Raw genomic sequence first — 18,811 nt, 5'->3', positions numbered from 1 at the left:
ATCCAGCTTATTTGCAGTGTTCTTCTTGATGGTAGCTGCATATGTTTCCCAAAAGACCGAAGAATTGACATTACGGCCAAGGAGATGTGTGGACCTGCACCCTTTACCACCTCAGACAAACCTTAAGGAATGTTTCTGTGAAGTGAAGATAATTCACACCAATCCTTTCTTCCATCATATCCTGAATAAGATCGATATTTTTCTCTTGCAGTCATTTTTATCCTCAGATTTCCTCAATTCTTCCGTTTTAAACCAGGCTTCAAATTGATGGGAGCTTGAGTGAAAGCTGTTGAACTCATGGAAACCAGATCAAAACAGTCCTTGTAATCTCGATAAATTCTCTCATTTTCTGCCGTGCGGGACAAGTTCTTACGTAGGTGCTAGGACAGAGAAGGCTACCTGATAATTTGGAAGCGGATTCTCCTATCCTAGACTTTCCATATAGTGCACGCCAGCACCTTGAGTCTGAATTCAATTGCTTAAAAGCACTTCAATGCTGTTGTATTTCGAAAATAAAGAATACGAATCTTTATTTCCAAGCATTTACCTGTGAACATGGACACGTGGAGCTGCAGGTGAAACTGAATACGTCCCTGTTCGAAGTTGATCCCTTGATTGAAAACACTAGTTCGTGTAAATACTCAAGTGTTAATCAGTTGAAATTAATCTGTTTTTCTTCATCACTCGAAAACATTGGAGCGCTTGCATGCAATACTACGAAGATTTGGACCATTTGTAAGGAAGTAATGGACAAATTACGGGAAGATCGGAAAAATTTGAACAAAGTAATCAGTTCAAGAATAATTTTCCATTATCTCGAGATAATATTCATCGAAACGCCACTGACCGGTATTCATTAAGCCTGAACCTTTGTTACTATGATTACTTATCAACAGTAAACATCATTATCACAATTGGTTCGGTCTTGGTCAGCCTATTGAAGACGTATCTTCTAGTTTGTCAAAATGAAGACATCCTTCCTATCGTTTCTCGTAATTTCCCTCGTAGGATGTAAGTGCGACTATATTTTTCAAACCCAATATGCCGAAGTTCCCGTTGACCACTTCAGGTAAATGCTTCACCATTATAACCATCAGATATTTCTCAATCTGTATAATTTTCCTCGGTTATATTTCATCCAATAAAAGCAACACTATTATTCATATTCGACTCTTAATACGAACGCAAAATCCCGCGAAAATTTTATCCAATTATATTTTTCACATTGATGGGTTCTCAGATACTCGCTCTTCAAAAGAAAATTCGAAGCTTCTGAATCTCTTTGATGGATCTTCTTCGATAATTTATTATGAGAGAAGTCAGACGTTTCATAGTTCAAGCTGAAACCTCATAATAAGGCGAGCTGCTCCACATGAAAGTACTAATTTCCAAGCAAATCCTAAAAGAATATGAAGAAGAAAATATCATGATCATGTACAAGACTTTTTTAAGGGTTGTTTTGAAGCGATAATAGGAATATTCCTGGGAAAATTTCCGGATTTCATTTCGGGAAATCAAAATAAGTGAAAAAATACACCCATAAAAAAAATTATTGGTAGCTAGGGTACTCCTCCTATGTACCTATCACCCGATAAGGAGTGAAAAGAACACATGCATATTAATTTAAGACACCAAACCAATCGATTCTTCAAATGCAACTGATTGCAGAATATTGCAATTCATCCCACATTTGAACAATGATTCAGATTAATCAATTGCTCAATCGTTATATCTGAATTGTCGATCAAAACCGCATATCTTAGGTAGGTACACAATTAAACGGTTAATATTGTTCATTGGCGTAGATTAGAAGACACAGGATTGGTATACTTGACAAAGGGAAACTAACTAATTACGCCCATGCTGTAACCAGAAAATCTATTGTTTAAAATCCTGACGTGGTTATCCATGCTTAAAAAAAATTTTCTCCCGTTTCAGTTACACCAACAACCACACCTTCAAGGTGAAATACCTTATAAACGACAGCTATTGGTCGGACGATGGGCCGATCTTCTTCTACACCGGAAATGAAGGGAGCATTGAATTATTTGCACAAAACTCGGGTTTCATCATGGAGTTAGCACCCAAGTTCAATGCCCTCGTTGTGTTTTGTGAGCATAGGTGAGCCTTCATCAAACTTTCCCTCACGCATGATACAATTCTATATTACAGGTGAAATTCTTTACTTCATCCAATAGGGCAGAAAAGTTATTTTACTTCAGGAAGTATCGATTACTTTCTCCCTTATTGGATGAAGTAAGCAAGCTCAACAACTTAAAACACCAGCCTTCTCCTCCTATCATTCTTTTCAATTATTTAACCCGCTGGAAGTTCTGTAGAATCCAATGTTTCAGATACTACGGCACATCACTACCATACGGCAATTTATCATACACCAAACCAGAATATCTCGGCTTTCTTTCGTCCGAACAAGCCTTACACGACTTCGTGGATGTGATTGATGTTCTTCAGCAGTCAAAATATGGCACAAACGGTCCTCTGCCTGTCATAGCCTTCGGAGGTTCTTACGGCGGAATGTTATCCACTTGGATACGTTTGAAATACCCCGCCTCAGTCCTTGGTGCAATAGCGGCTTCAGCGCCCATTTGGCAGTTCACCGATTTGACACCATGTGGTATCTTCAATACCATCGTGACCAACGTATATTCGTCATCAGCAAAGGATTACATCTGCAGTGATGCCATACGGAAATTCTGGCCAGCTTTAAGGTATGCGTTAACGAATTGTGGAATATCAGCGAGTAGAATAACAGTTCTAATCTTCCAGAAAGGTAACGAAGACACCGGATGGCAAAGCTTGGTTGAGCTCAGACTGGAAGCTTTGCAAGAACATCACCAAGGACGACGATGTTCAAAGTTTCGTTGATGACATATCGAACGCATTGGTGAATTTGGCGATGGCCAACTATCCCTACCCAAGTACCTTTTTGGGTGACCTACCAGCATATCCTGTCAACGCTCTATGCGAGAGACTTGAAGGATTTCAGAATTACACAAAAGACGATAAAGGTTACATAAGTTTCATTGGAAAAGCCGTAAATATCTATACAAACTATAGCGGTAAGGCCAAATGCAACGATTTTGGAGACGTTGACGGATTGAGCACAAATGGTTGGGACTACCAGGTGAGACATCAACATCATGCATTCTTCTTCGGTCGTCCATATCATTTCTTTTCGGAATCTCAATAAATAACTGCCTTCTCAGACTGATAGATATATTTTATTCAGACCTGCACGGAGATGGTGATGCCCATGTGTTCGGAGCAGGAGGATATGTTCGAAACTAGCCCATGGGACTTCAAAAAATTCTCGGCAGATTGCGTGAAGAAGTGGGGTGTGAAGCCACGTAACCCAAAAGAGGTGATCCTACAGTATGGTGGGCAGAACTTGAAGTATGCCTCGAACATTGTATTCAGCAACGGTCTCCTTGATCCCTGGTCTGGTGGCGGTGTACTCAGCAATATCTCAAGAACGGTATCGGCGATTATCATTCCAGAAGGTGCCCACCATCTCGATTTGAGATCTTCGAACTCTGCAGATCCGTATTCTGTGAAGAGGGCCAGAAAATTCCACGCCGACAGTATTACTCACTGGCTGAGAAGGTATCATTATGAGAAAGTCGATGGGGAAGTACTGCGAGTGTGAATGCATTCTACTCCAATGATCCCCATTTTTGGACTGCTTCAAGACTTATTGTATTATATTTTTTCTTAATACCTCATACCCAATTTGAAATAAAAAAGAGCAGAGTAGTTTTTCTTTCGAGTTTATGAAGCGTGGGCTTCACCTGGTGAAAAACCCTCTTCAAAATCTAGAACCGTTAACGATTAGAGTGAGCAGCCATGGTGCTGGTACACTAGCCGAGATACTCTTACTGACGAGTCCAGATATGGCCTAGTTTCTGATGGTCGGCGAGTTCGACCATCAATCATACGAAAAAACCGACCATTTATTGTATTTTCGTTTCTGTGAATGCATAATTTCCTTGATACCCTGATAAACAGATACATATTTCAAGAGGAAATCTTCTGAAGAGAAACCACAAATTAATTCAATATCCATTCATTTTAACGAGCATTTCATAGCAATGAGGACTAAATTGTCGAAAAAGTGTTCAATAGTCTGACTTTCGATCTCTACTGTACCATCTCGTGGTATGAATCGGAACTAAAATTTATGAACCTCACAGTTGAGGAGCTCTCTTTTCCAGAAAATTCGTGCTGATTCCCTGAGGGAATATAATTTTGATTTTTCATGCAGAATATATAGCTTCAGGTAAAGAGGAAGCGGAAGTAACCGCTGCTCCATTCTTTACTTGAATACTACAACCACCACCAAGCCCTGAGAAGCCCACTAATCCCAATATCCCCTAAATCGCTCTTCAATACGGTCCACCCTATACATGCTTTTGTTGGTAGAACATTACAGAACGAGCGAACGAACAATATTATCTCTTAAACAATGTAAATAACAAAGAATCGCGCATCACAGGACGAGAATATGTAAGCAGGAATGATTCATCCTGGTTGATGCACTATGAATTTTCAATGAGACTGATTTGCATCGTCCTGTACCCGAATCGAGGATATATCACAGACATAGCAGCAGATATCTTCGAGGTCACTAAAGAAAGTCACGATCTCGAGCTTTCAAATGGAAGCAAAGATCCAAAACAAGTTCTCTCACTTTCATATCGACTAATTCCTTCCTTATCTGCGATTAAATTCGAGCCGATCAGTTGTAATTTCACGCTTAGTACATCATGAAATATTTTTTGTCGTTTCTTTTCCTTCTCTACGTTTCCTGCTTGGTACATTCGGCTCCTGTAGTGGAGAACAATGATAATATGCCTGAAAAAGGTGAGTGCTCCATTCCTTTGTGGATATTTATAGCAATTTACCGTAGTTGCATGCAGGCAGAATATTTATTTTCTTGAATGGAGATATATTCGTGCAACCCAGAGAATTGCGAATACTCCACCGGTACTTGATTTGTTATTAGTTGAAAAGTCATTGAATTAATATCACTAGAATCGTAATTTTTCAATAGAAGACATATTCTAGAGATAATATGTGTTGTAGCAGAATGTTTCCCAGATTTAATGCCACTTGAATACATAATTGCAAAAACTGCTAGTTTCAATTCTGAAATATAGAGATTTCTTGAATGAAAAACTATTGAGCATCCATCCCCTCTGTGGCTCATTAACATCTCACATTCATTTTATATTTCTCAACCTTTTTTTCTCACAGTTTGGATTAATCTGGGAAAATTCATATTCCAGATATTGATTTTGGGTGCTGCAGTTTTTTTTTTCAGTTTTTATAGTTTTATTAGAGATTATTTAGTTTGACTCCAACTATTATTTTAAAGCATCCTTTGGTCAGCCTTTTGACGAAATTGTGGTACAATCCTCACTTACAATAAGAAGAAAGGACAGTGCAAGGCAAGTGAAAGATCCACAAAGAATCACATCATCCTAAGCACAGTGTTTCATTGTAATTTTTTTATTTTTGTCTTACTTTATATTTTTTTATTACGCTCTTGAAATATACGATAGTATTTTTTCAAAACTGAAATGTAATACTGTTTCTTTTCTCTAGGATTATATAATAAAAAACAGTTTTTGGAAAACAATGGCCTTTATTTATGATGATGAAAAAACTCAGTCTCTTCATAAGAATATTACAAATATTTCATAATTTTATGGGACGAATTTCAAATATTCTTACAAATGGGCTCTTGTAAATAAATCTAAATCATCAATTATATCAATTAATCAATCAATGTATCAATACAGTAATATAATTTTACTTAATTCCTTCAATAATCTAGGAATTCTTCACAGTATTTAATCAAACGATGTTTTATGATATTGACTGGCATTTCCTTCATGATATTCTTTTAATTTGAATTGAATATGTATTCAACATATTTTAGGAAGTTTCCTCTTTTCTTGTAATTTCGCAGCTTTCTTCTTCATATTTTGTATACGTTTATCAGCGCTGATGATATTTATATTTGGTGTTACATTTCTTGAACTTGAGCTACCACTTGACTGCGATTTCAACATTGAAGAACTGGAGGATTTTGATGAGGATGATGCATTTCCATTAGAAGCTGGGAAAATTGAAGGGCATAAGATTTCTTGAAAAAAGGGATAGAGAATGCTGTGACGATGTTGCATTTCCTAAATCTACCAACTTGCATGATCAATGGAAATTTTTGTATGTGAATTTCGATATTGTGGTTTCAAATATGATGAGTGATACACTCATATTACAATGCATATCATTCGAGATATTACAGCATAAATTATTTCCGGAAAACGTTTTATTTCAGACAATTGTTTCAACAAAGGAAAAAACACGATGTCTTCGGTTTAATAAATCTACATCCAGTATAACAACTGAACTTACAAATCAATTTCTTTTCATGACATGAATTACCACGGTTCATTGGAGCTGGATTCAAATGAATGAGAAGGAGAATTTATAAATGAATAAATGAAAGGATATTTTGTAAGCATATTATACAATATGGTATTATAATTTGACCATGCATGTGATGTTTTCAGTAACACATGCGCAATTATCAAACATGCGTGCGCATTATGGGGTGTTCATATTTTTTTCGATCAACGCATGCCCGAAACGAAAATTTTATATCCAAACGTATGTTTTTTAGGATCATTGAAAAAAGGGGTGTGGTTAAATATAAAAAATGAAGCGAACAATTAATGGAAAACATTCTGCTAGGGTGGTGGAGGAATAATCTAGGATTAAGCTTATTTTCGTGTTTATCCAAACGATCCCGCTTACGTGGAGGCTAACGATAATAAGAATTGTTTAAAAAATTAAAGAGAATCGACAAGGAATGGATTAAAATATAAATAAATATAATCAACTCAGACCAAGACTAATCAACACTAACAAAACAAAATAATACAAACTCTACAGCATTTGTACTCAACTTATGAAATTATGAAGTGTTGATCTGAGTATCATCACTGTCTCTTCAATACTAATGATAAACCCTCTCATTATTTCCAAAAAGCCAAAGCAATTGGTGATATTAAATAGCACAGAAAACCCATTCCACTTCTAGAAAGATACATCTAAATTATAATTCGAATTTAAACCTCCTGTATTTATCAATGCCTTAGGGTGTATTTAGCAGATACATAATGTAAGTCAGCACAAGACTAAACCAATTTTAGAGAAGTTTGTCTCTCTGCTAGTATTTTTCAGAAGCTTTTAAGCAATTCCACCCTTGAAATCATAAGAGAAAGGGGCATTCAACATATTTACTATGAATATTGTACATATTACAATTTCATGAGGAAGGAATTGTTCAAAATTAGGACGGATTTGAATTCGAACTACAATATTTTCAACTATTTTTACTAAAATGATGCAACATCCCACATTTATTACTCACACAAATGACTTACATTTATCACTTGAAGATTTATAGTTGTCATTAGAACCACTGCCACTATGTCTGTGACTTGAACTCTTTGAAAGTGTTAGTTTCAAATTTGAAGAAGTCACCGAAGATACAGATTGAGAAGTACTTGAGGTAGCATTATTTGAAGATGAACTATATAGTTTTGTTTTTTTATTTACGTCCTGTAATAATTTGAACTAATATTACCGTTATAAAATTATGCAATGATCATTAACTTCTCAGCTGATGAAAATTCTGGAAGTTATATTGATCAGTTAAGAGTTCCAAGGCTGATTTTGAAACTGGAAACTGCTAAAATTCCACAAATGACAAAAAAAAATATTCATAATAAAATATACTAGATCAGAAAGCACTGAACTTCGAGTATCACTACCTCAATTATCCAGTAGCCTTAGTTAACACTATATCAAATAGAAAGAACAACATATTGTAGTTCCTGAATTAGGAAAATCATTGCACAATACTGATATCAAACAGACACAAGAATTCAATACCCAGTACATACTAATATATCAACTGTAGTGGAGGAAAATATCCATAAATTGCAGGTGTCGAATTTAATCATTCAACCAATTCATTGGGATTATAAACACTTTTGGTTTTGACCAGTATAACTGATAATAATTGAGAGAATATTCAAATTACTTTTGATAAAGTTCAAAAAATCAGATATATGTCAGTAGTGAATTCATCGAAGTCCAATTGGATAGTATAATACCCAAAAATTCAATAATCCTTAAAAATTTAATAACTCAGAAAAACATGAAGGAATAAAGCAAGAATGTTATCAACAGCCATAAAAAAGAAGCTTAGGCCAAGTGACCACTAAGCGAACCCATAATTAGCGATTTCATCCGAAAAAGAATTAAGGCAACACATTTTCTTATAACGTTGATACTCACCTTACAGGTAGAGCAAACCCAGCTCTCAAATGAGTCCTGGGAAGTCACACATGGTTCATGACAATCCTGATGATAGAGTGCATGACAGTGTGAACATTCAAGAAGTTGATTCTTCGCAGCAACATCCATACCACTGAAATAAGAATTTTATCACAGCCTGTCTTCTTGCATGCTATCTTTATCTAGTATTATATTCATATATAAATCAGTGTCATAATAGAATTCAAAATGAGAGTACTTACTCACAAACAACACACATAAGATCTTCTTTCAATAAATCCAACTCTAGCTCATTATCTGAATTAGACGCTTTACTGTCTTCATAAATATTGAGCATAGGCTTATATTCCTCCACCCTATCAATACACTCTGGCTTTATACAAGTTGAAACAAGGTGTGTGAAATCTTTGGCAATCCCATATTTGTTTTTGATAGATTCTTCCAGAAATGATTGCAAAGCTACTGCATTGTCTTTTGTAAGAGAATCACCCGAATGTAAATAGCCAACGCATTTGATTAAATGCCAGTCCATATCAGTGATATTCAAAAAATTCATCTTGATTTCTGAAGCAAAATTTCTCTTGAAAAAATTAGCACAAGTCCTGAAAACAAATCACACTTAACCTAGAATTTCCCGATGACATTTGGCCTGCTTGGCCATAGATTAGTATTTATGTATTCTTTATCCTTCAAAGATATGTGTAACTTCAAGCAAGAAGCATAACTGGTCATCGATAAAATTATAGTTTATGATTAAAAAATGTCAACAAAATCTGAAACTTGTCAACCCAACCTACCAGACTAGGCATGAATTGAAACATAACAATAATTAATATGTAAAAAGCTTGATAATATCATAATTTGGCCATGAATTTCTTTCTTATTTACTGATTCGACAGCCATGTAGTTTTAAAGTATGATCCCATTCATGATGGAGAAGAAATACGATTTTCTTTGTTGTAAACTAATATTATTACTAAGATGGGTAAGTACTAATATGAAAATTGAAGCAAGTATAATGAGAATACCTTCCCAATAAATATTTCACTTAATTTCTTATCAGAGAATGGTGTTTTGATGCAAAGTAACAGTGTTAACATGGGGGCTACGAGTAATTCAAACAGTGCTCGTTTGGCAGCTTTACAAGAAAGAAAAAAATCTATTGAAGAATCTTTGAGCAAAAAAGAGAAAGAGCTGAGAGAATTATGTCTTCAGGTATGTTTACATCATACAGGACTTATTTTAATTGACGCATATAATGCAGGTAGTATTATGAAATTTGATGTCAACATTTTCAAAATAAATAACCATTTTTCATGGATAGCCCTTTATTGTTCAAAAATAATGAATAAACATTTTTGAATAATGAGATATCATTTCAAAATCACAATATATGAAGTGCAGTTCATACCAAAGTCTATCATCTTATCAACTTGATTAAATACAAACTATCAGATTGTGTACCCTCAAATCCAATGTTTTGTAATCATGGAACCAAGTTATTGATCACGAAATATTTCCTTCTAGCTGTGGTTTTCTATTAAAAACTTGAATAAATTTTTTCTCAGTGTAAAATGATTTTTTTACCCTCAAAGCAAGCATTATACGAAAAGAGCTGATTATGAAATCATTAGAAAAATATTAACTATACCTATTTCTTTATTATCGTTTTTGGTCTTGACCATATTATAGGAATTATGAATGCATTGATGTATTTAATGATACAGGGCCAGTTCTTTTTTAGATTTTGTGTTAATTTTGATAAATTTATGATTCAGTTGACAAGAATATCAAAAATGATTGCTGAATTGCTAAATGATTTTGTTAATAGAAAGTATAATGCAAAATATAGTACAATATTGATCTATTAAGTTTGTACTGGATTTGCCTTTTCCAGTGTTTGGTTTTGAATACTTTGCTATTGAGGCAAAAACAATCAAGGGTTATTTTGAATACTTTTTTCAGGAAGCGGATCTCACAGGAATCATTCCTTCGGAAATGCCATTGCAGCCTGGAGAATCCCCTCCAAGTATACGAAGAAAGGTTGGGACTTCATACATGCTGCCTGAAAACTTGCTCAAATACACAAACAATAAAGGCGAGAGTATTGCTGATTTGGAATTACAACTACAGCTCCATGCTAATATGGCTGAAGCTGCACTGGGTCTCGCTCATAAACAAAATTTGAGCAAGGTTATTATAAATAAACTTTCGTACTTCAGATTTCTTAGTAAATGAGTTGAGCAGGTCAAAGAAAAAGATTTAGGAACTGAGAAAATATTCATTAATTCCCAATCTGTTATTTCTTACAGACCGTGAGGCGGCAGCATAAATCAGAATACCAGCATCATAAAAGGGAATATAAAGTTCTGCAAGAAAAAATTGCTCTCCTCAAAGAAGCACAACTAGTGCAGCAGCAGCAAGAACAATCTTGTATAAACGATCAACAAAAGCAAAAAAAGAAACCAAGACCAGCTGATCAAGGTAAGAATTGGGTATTTGAAATATCATTTCTTCTGATTACGTCAAATACTATTCCTGAAATTTTAATATTTTGTTATTTTTGTCAGAAGATGGCATATCTGTGATATCAAACGACCCATTCCGAAAGAGTGAGCATAGACAAAGCATACGATCAATGCGGCATACTTTGCAAACAGACAACATTACAGATTTATATCCTCATTTGCACCAAAGAATGCCTACTCGATCAACCGAAGTTCCTTATGATATGGGTCAGCAAATTAGATATGAAGATTTGTCCTCCTCATTCTATAAGCTCAATCTAACTGGATTTAAAACATACATAGAAAGGTGAGTTGGTATACTCAAAAATCTGTAGCCACATCATAATGATCATAAATAAACACTGCTTGGAGAGAATGCAGTTTCATTCTCCTTGTTAGAGTTGTTTTTGATGTTTGTGGTGACGATCTGACTATTGAATTATGCTTACTTATTACAGGAGGGAAAATTATGCTCCTGTACAGCCACCATACAATCCAAAGTCAACAAACTATCAACATGTGCATGGAAGTCCAACATATCCACCAACCCAGTTTCAGTATAACCACTCTACATACAATCATCAAGTACAAGGCAGTCCAGTTTTATCTCACGGACCTGTTACCCCACATAACCCAACTATTTCCCCCCACAGCCACCATGTTCCTCAAAATTCCCCTAGCAGTTCTGATGTCTCAACCATATACAGTTCGAAATACAACAACCCAAGGTACTACCAAACAATGGTCAACCCTGCTCATTATCAGAACTACACGAAATACACAAACAGCAATCCAATTCCAATATCCAGGCAGTCTAGTCCAAATTTAAACAGCAACTTGAACAAGTACCAGTATTCAAATTCTCCGCTGCCTCCTCAGCAGTCCTATATGTACAAGAATAGTAGCGTGGATTCTGTTCCGAGCAATTTACAGAATCCTCATCAGCTGCAGCCCCATCAGCAATATGAACAGAATGCCGGTCTTGGGGGATGTTGGAAGAAAAAGGATAGTGGAGAAATCATCTGGTGCAATTCGTCATCTTCAATCGATCCAAATTGGCAGAGGGACAAGAGGTAGGTCCATAGACTTCTAGAAAATGTTTCATGTTATCAACCTTCACGTTGTGATTCAGGTTTGGGAGTTTGGACAGGCGGAAAAACAGAAGAATTCAAAAGAGAATTTCGCCCAACGGTGACAATAAATCGGCTACTTTATCTACTATCTCTTATTCCTTAGATCAGAAGAAACCTACCTTCCTGCATTCACCACAGGTAAGACTGCAATAAATGGTGATATAAAAAGTAGTTACTACCTGAATTTTTAGGTTCAGGCTAGACATTCCCAAGACAGGCAATTGGTTAGGACACAATCGTTGGGTAGTGTTGGGGTACAAACCTTGGATAGCGTCTGGCCTAGTGATGATAATTCTTCTTGCGATAGCGAAAATCGCAGCATTGATGAAAAGTCGTGCAACACGATACGACGTCAAAAACAGAGAGAATGGTTTGTGAAACTTTCAATTTCCACCATCTGGTTTTTAACTGAAGGGAATTTTTCAGGAGAGAAACATCTCTAGACAGTCCTGGATCTCCCGCTTCTTCCATTGTTAGTCGTTGCCAGTCGACAGTTCCTCCTGTTTTAGCTCCAGAAGAAAAATATGTAACGAATAATTGTATACCTCCGCCGATAATGACAAAGCCTTCGCTAGAAATACCTGCTGAATCTAACCCCTCGCCAAGAATACCTGAAGCTAACATGGAACTCTTCAATAATAACATACATAACATACCCAAAAATTGTACCATAGTACAAGCAGGACACTGCAAACCGTACCATGAAGAAACAAAACCGTTTGAAATGTCGGATTTCTATAAATACTCGACTAAATTCAAAAAATCCCCTTCCAAGAGTGTTTCAATGGAGGATAGAGTGACATTGGATAGATCAAGTCATTTTCCAAGAAACTTGAGGGATCATTATGACACAAAAAATGTATACCACCATCACAATCATCAGGCGGATTGTTCTCCACGTGGTTCAGTGTAAGTTTCTTCCACATTTATTTCGATTTAACTACCTGTCTTTGTTATGTTATGAAAAACCTTGATGTGAAGTTCTGTGATACTTACCTTACCTAAATATCATTCCTAAATACCTTAACTCACTAACCTGATCTAACTTCGCATGTGAAAGCTCTCCTAAACAACTTGTACTGTCTACAGAAAAAGTAAGACAATATAATTGCATAATACCCAATCATCTAACCAAGTACTAAACATTCCTGGGATTCTGCAATGAGGCTTACTTCAACTCTACTTCTATTTTTAGTAGCTCAGGTCAAATGGACCATATGAGCAACACTCTGGAATACAGTCAGTCACCTTCCAGTCAGGATAATTATTCACAAGACAAAAACTTGTGGTACAGTTCGCAGTCGCAAGGAGAACAAGAAAACAACAATGCAACTTTGGTGTGATTTTTGGGTCGACCCAGAATGTTGACATAAAACATTCTTCATCATTTTGCCGAGAAAAGTTCAAAGAAATATATGTTAATACTCACGGAAGAAAGACGCATTTCAAATATGCTTCATTGGGAAGCTTCTTATGATCAATCATTTTATAGTGTAATATGTGGCGCAAAACTTAATTTGTTTATTTGGATCAGCGATAAAAATATTTGCATAAATCAATTTATACGCAGATATTTGATCAAGGGTGCCTAAGTATTTTTCATGCAGTAACTTGTGCCCTATGAATTTTTCACTTGGTTATATATGTGTTATTCTTTTTGAATAACGATGCTGACCAATACGAGTGTCAAATTGACATTCTTTATATGACAATATTCATGAGAAAAATGCTAATTTTCTCTACTTGCCTTTTTTGAATGGTTAATATTAAGATAAGCAAGAATAAAATAATTCTAGACCAATTCAGTCATTGCCAGGAACAAAAAAATGGAAGCTTATCCATTTTCACTACAATAAGTGATCAAATCTGACCTTGAATTACATGATGGTTTGTCCAATAATAGAAAGTTAGTTAACAAATATACAACTGTGATAGTTGCGAAATCCTTACAAAGTTATTATACTATTTACGAATATATAAAAGTTGATCGTTATTGTCATGAAATTTTCCATGAAATATATTTTTTGTGAAGTATTTACGGTATATTTGGGGCTATAAGTAAACCAAATGTAGTGCGAAGTGATAATAAAAATGAAGTATGTTCGATAAGTCGGCGTTAATTTTGTTGAATTATATACATATACTCAAGCATTTTGCGGAACAAATAAGTTATGTCCCTATTAAAATAAGTACAATTGAACTATTCGATATACCTTTATAAAATTTATGAGTGAGAAAGAATATGTATAGTATAGACTACAAAATCATCATTTTGTGATCACTATATAAATTTCATGTTTAAACCTATCAAATCCTTATTTATATAGTGATAAAATGAGGTCAATATTGGTGCCTTAATGAATGAAGTTTTATCTAGCCATGTGATTTTATTGATTGTGCCTTGAAGGCTGCTATTTATAATGTAGAATTTTAAGAGTCAAAGTTATTTTTTTTTGGAATAAGGTTAGACACATTTTTAGGATTTTATTTATATTAGAACTTGGTCACGAAGTATTATACAATAAAAAAGGACATTAGTAAATATGTCTTTTTATACCCCTTTCGCCTGAAGAATTAGACTTGTTCTCATATGAACAAGAATGTCTTCGGGTATATATCCTGTAGGTAGAAAAATCAATGTCATTGTGTATGGACAACAATGTTGTCCCTGCAAGGAACTGAGGAAAAACAAAATGAAAGTAGAATCTTATATTCAATTATAAAGAGTCAATAGACCTGATGAAGAATATGAAGGGTAGAGAGACCCTCCATAATATAGAAGCGCAGTATAGACACCATGCAGAAAAAATTGGTAGAATTAAGTTACATAGCTGCACTTCTAGATGTCGCTGAGATGTCGATTCAAACAACATTGACATCAAATAAATTTATTGGGAAATCACTTCTTTCGTTTGAATTTTCAATTATGTGTTATTGCGAGTTTTCAAATTGATCTTGATTGCTTCTTTGAGGTTCGATCGTATATCTAGAGAATGAAATATTCTTTCCAAAACCAACAATTTTTTTTTAACTGAATATTTTTTCGGATTTTTGTTCTTTTTCAAATAAATCTTTGGAACTTCATCTTTTGTGTGTGTGGAGGGACATTCAATGACCTTCGCATAAATACGAATTTATCAAACCATGAAAGGAATTTATCATATTGACCGAAATGAAAACAGTTGTTGAGTACAAGGATCCGTAACAACAGTTTTTTCCTGTTGTTTCAGATTATATCATCACCGCATTATTTTTCATAATGGACGAGAAAAATATTCAATCAATTACATATACTTGAAACTAAGTTCACGGATGCGATCACACGGCATATTGTTTCTGTTGTTCAATTTTGCGCGACCTCTGAAAAAATTAATTGTTTATACGAAAACGTGTTCTGCGTAGCTCCCAATTATATCTATTCTAGCAATCACACATGTTTTAATTCTTGATTATGTAATTGTTTCAAGAAGAATGAACTCCGATTCGATTAATTTTCGCTAATAAATATTGAATCTTCTAAAAATAGAACAAACAACGAATGAACGGAAACAACTGGGAAGTTTATCAATGAAAATTTGCCACCAATAACAATTACCATGTGTTTTTTGAACTCGTGGAAATGAAATATGCAGCAATTGGCAATTCCTCATCATTTCAATAATCTGTTGGTTGTATCCACTTGTTGACTCATAGTTGATTTTTTTTAAATCGATAAGTGGGAAATTTCATTGAATGCCTTCTGTACTACTATACCAAAAGTCCATCACAGATTATGAAGCAGGAACTTCACTCATATTAGTAGGATATTCGTGAATTTTCCAGTAAACAAGTAACTAATTGAAAGCTTCTCGAAGTTTACAGAGAGGGACTCCAATATTCCTCTGTATTCTTTTAAAACCTATCACGAAGCTTGTGTTATGGTACATCCTCAGGTTGTGGAATTACCTTATTGAATTATGGTACAACCTTTTGAATACCCTAGCAAGGGTGTGTTTGGATGTTACATCCTTGAAATTAACTACTTTGATTATGTTACATTCATAGGATTCACATCTAATATTTTTGTATATTAACCTCTTATATTGTGGTATATTGCTAGGATAGCCCTGGAATTCACCACTATAGGGGTGATCCCTAGGACTTTGGTCGAGGCATGCTTTTGGAAACAAATTCATTCATAAGGACTCAAAAAATTGCAGGGATCAATGTGCGGATCCTTCTGGACATTATACTCTAGGGAGGTTCCCTCAATGAAAAATGGGATATCTAAGGGTCCCAAGACTCCCAAGGGATGTAGGTGTTTGTGTAGTTAGAGAACTGTCTGAGGTAAGTAAGTAGAATTTTTTCGTTTATATAAATTTTTGGCTTATAATGTCCTCTCTTTATTCTCTAGAGAAAAAAATATTTTTTTCTACTGTTCGCGTTTCTTAAAAAGAACGAGACGGCCCTGAATTCCGTCGAATATAAATCAATTGAGTGAATCGAGTCACAATTGAATTGTTTCGAAACAACCAACAGTAAACCCAAGAAAATTGATATATTTCAATTGAAAGTTATCATCAATAATTGAACTGATAATAGAAACGGAGGTGTGTCATAACGTCAGGCGACATTGGCAGTAAGAAATGCGAAACACATTAAACAAACAAAACCATCAAGGCCGCAATATTTTACCATGCGATTTCGTTAACGAAATTTGTTTAAAATTTTACTTGACGACTGACGTCGATGCATCCATAACGAAAACAATAAAACAATCGGCTCGCTAAATATAACTCAAGCGACAATTATTTTTAATGTCAGCAATTTCCCAAGGACTTTAGACCTTTAGAGAGGCTCGTCCGCTCGTGCGACTCCTATTGGCTGGCTTCATTGCACACCCCTCTTTGTTGAGCAACATTCCATTTTATACTTTCTTCATAATTAACCGGTTGCCAGGCACTGCCGGTGTTCGTTGAATCATTCTGCACAAACAGATTCTGCTCGATCTTCTATCACGATTTGGAAAATATCCCATGATCAACTATACAGGGTGTCCATAGTACACCTTGGGCAATCTTGGTCTACCTCGTCCTTTAACGGTTCTGAAGGATTGCTAGCATGCAAATTGGACTAATTCGAATACTAATATAATACGTTACATACATTTTAGTAGACTAGAGTGGTTCGAAATCTTCAATGATTTAGTACAAAATTGTTTTTCCTCGTATGCAAGCCAAGAATAATTCATAATCTAAGCTCCTCGAACAAAAAACCAAAAGATTGAGCTAGTTCTTCAGCCTATAAGCGTGGACATCACATCTGGTCATGACGTGTGTGAGCCCCTTTAGAATTCGACAGGCAATACCGGTTACAAAATTTTTTCGTAATTCAAAACAGTCTGGGCATATAATCAGATCAGCGTTGTTTGTTGTCCGGTCAAATATTTTTGTTATACTTCATAAAGCCAACCTACTTGCTAATTGAATAAAACAGTTTTTACCACATTTGAGCGTAAAAACGCAATGAGCGATTTGGATTGCATCAGCATCAAAAACTGGTACAGGTTTTTATCTCTGACGTGAATTTGATGTACATATTTGTCTCTGTCAAAACCCTCCGTAGTGTGGAAACATATTCAATATGAATTTTTACAGTCTATTGTTGAAGGCCCAATAACCATTAAAATTATACTGGTTCCGATTGAGATATTTTATATTTTAGCAGATAATTTTCAATTATGACTTTTTTCAATGGAATACTCCATTTGATCGAGATCTGTGGACTGTGCGGAAAAAAGAAAGGGATTTCAAACTGTGACATGCATGTCCTTGTGGAAATTTTCACTCTCAGCAACGCAGAACAAGCGAATGCATAGGTATATTGCCAATTATTCATTTTCTTATCTCGAATAACAGAATACACAGTTCTTCCACTACGAGATAGTGGATTGTACAAGAATTTAACATTCTCAGATAATTCGATGTATTACAAATTCGCCATAAGGGGAACTTGCCATAAAATAAAAGGTAGAAGAGGAACAAAAATAAGTAACGAATAGTTGCAAGCTACTGGATATAGATTCCACCAACTTCGAACATTTTCAACTGGATCAAATCTCATTTTTGAAAAAAATGTAAAAAATGATTTTTTTCTGGGAAAGATAATCAGCAATGGGAGAGGTCAGCAGCTGGATGGGTGACCACTTCAGAAGTGAACGCAAACAGGAGCGCACGTCGTTTTTTCTATAACTCCCTAATATTCAGCGTTGAATTACAGAAAGGATTCATAAATTTACGATTAGGAATAAGAACTAGGAAAAAAATCCATTATCTTTTAATGTCACACATGCATTATTTCGAATCGAGCTGCATCGTAAACCGTTTTATCATCGGAGCTAGGATAGTATATGAAATATGCAGAAATTATTTATGGTCCATTATTGTATTTAACAAACCACATATAGCTAACGATCATAAATAATAGTTATGGACAATGATGGTAGAGCTTCGTTAATAAATTAAAATAAACTGCCAATCAAACATATGCTTATTTATTATCAATAGGTGTTTTGTCGAGAGAACTAACTGGATCTGATGGGATGTCTGTCAAATCAACTAATAACTGAAAATTCAAAGAGAGGATGCTAAATGCATACATTTCATATACAGTAATTAGTGTTTTTAGACCGAAAGCATTTATGAATGTTCGCCATAATAAAAACGAAAAAGTTATCATAAAGCAGGCCTTCAGTTTTAGAGTTATCACTTCTTTCACTCTCCAATTCAATGCACTCGA

General features: G+C 35.0%; 3 protein-coding genes across 4 annotated transcripts; 2 read left to right on the top strand and 1 right to left on the bottom strand.

The window, feature by feature from the left end:
• Window positions 1–883: 883 nt before the first annotated feature.
• On the top strand, window positions 884–3,774 carry LOC123322161 (lysosomal Pro-X carboxypeptidase). Its single transcript, XM_044910024.1, has 5 exons — window positions 884–1,069; window positions 1,939–2,121; window positions 2,355–2,729; window positions 2,788–3,145; window positions 3,251–3,774. The coding sequence occupies exons 1-5, from the start codon at window positions 966–968 to the stop codon at window positions 3,665–3,667; spliced, it is 1,437 nt and encodes a 478-aa protein (XP_044765959.1). The 5' UTR covers window positions 884–965; the 3' UTR covers window positions 3,668–3,774.
• A 1,871-nt stretch (window positions 3,775–5,645) lies between these two features.
• On the bottom strand, window positions 5,646–9,050 carry LOC123322160 (integrator complex subunit 12). Its single transcript, XM_044910022.1, has 4 exons — window positions 8,637–9,050; window positions 8,395–8,527; window positions 7,476–7,653; window positions 5,646–6,142 (listed from the first exon to the last, which is right to left on the bottom strand). The coding sequence occupies exons 1-4, from the start codon at window positions 8,948–8,950 to the stop codon at window positions 5,949–5,951; spliced, it is 819 nt and encodes a 272-aa protein (XP_044765957.1). The 5' UTR covers window positions 8,951–9,050; the 3' UTR covers window positions 5,646–5,948.
• Window positions 9,051–9,133: 83 nt separating this feature from the next.
• On the top strand, window positions 9,134–14,576 carry LOC123322157. Of its 2 annotated transcripts, none has more exons than XM_044910014.1 (10): window positions 9,134–9,379; window positions 9,458–9,609; window positions 10,360–10,587; window positions 10,707–10,878; window positions 10,968–11,208; window positions 11,360–11,974; window positions 12,034–12,172; window positions 12,226–12,404; window positions 12,461–12,943; window positions 13,230–14,576. In XM_044910014.1, the coding sequence occupies exons 1-10, from the start codon at window positions 9,376–9,378 to the stop codon at window positions 13,375–13,377; spliced, it is 2,361 nt and encodes a 786-aa protein (XP_044765949.1). In that variant the 5' UTR covers window positions 9,134–9,375; the 3' UTR covers window positions 13,378–14,576. The 2 variants fall into 2 exon arrangements, with proteins under 2 accessions (XP_044765949.1, XP_044765948.1); XM_044910013.1 differs by having other exon boundaries at window positions 9,135–9,379; window positions 10,965–11,208.
• The last annotated feature ends 4,235 nt before the right edge of the window (window positions 14,577–18,811 follow it).

The sequence above is a fragment of the Coccinella septempunctata genome, chromosome X (assembly GCF_907165205.1).
Source record: "Coccinella septempunctata chromosome X, icCocSept1.1, whole genome shotgun sequence".
Lineage (NCBI taxonomy): Eukaryota > Metazoa > Arthropoda > Insecta > Coleoptera > Coccinellidae > Coccinella > Coccinella septempunctata.
This window is presented reverse-complemented; position numbering and strand designations above follow the sequence as displayed.

Coding starts and splice junctions, on each gene's coding strand:
- LOC123322161 (XM_044910024.1), top strand. CDS start 966: ATGAAGACATCCTTCCTATCGTTTCTCGTAATTTCCCTCGTAGGATGT. Junction 1,070..1,938: donor GTTCCCGTTGACCACTTCAG/GTAAATGCTTCA, acceptor CTCCCGTTTCAG/TTACACCAACAACCACACCT. Junction 2,730..2,787: donor AAATTCTGGCCAGCTTTAAG/GTATGCGTTAAC, acceptor CTAATCTTCCAG/AAAGGTAACGAAGACACCGG.
- LOC123322160 (XM_044910022.1), bottom strand. CDS start 8,950: ATGAATTTTTTGAATATCACTGATATGGACTGGCATTTAATCAAATGC. Junction 8,528..8,636: donor CTTATGTGTGTTGTTTGTGA/GTAAGTACTCTC, acceptor TTCTTATTTCAG/TGGTATGGATGTTGCTGCGA. Junction 6,143..7,475: donor TAAATCTTCAAGTGATAAAT/GTAAGTCATTTG, acceptor CAATTTTCCCAG/CTTCTAATGGAAATGCATCA.
- LOC123322157 (XM_044910013.1), top strand. Junction 9,610..10,359: donor TGAGAGAATTATGTCTTCAG/GTATGTTTACAT, acceptor TACTTTTTTCAG/GAAGCGGATCTCACAGGAAT. Junction 10,879..10,964: donor ACCAAGACCAGCTGATCAAG/GTAAGAATTGGG, acceptor TATTTTTGTCAG/AAGATGGCATATCTGTGATA.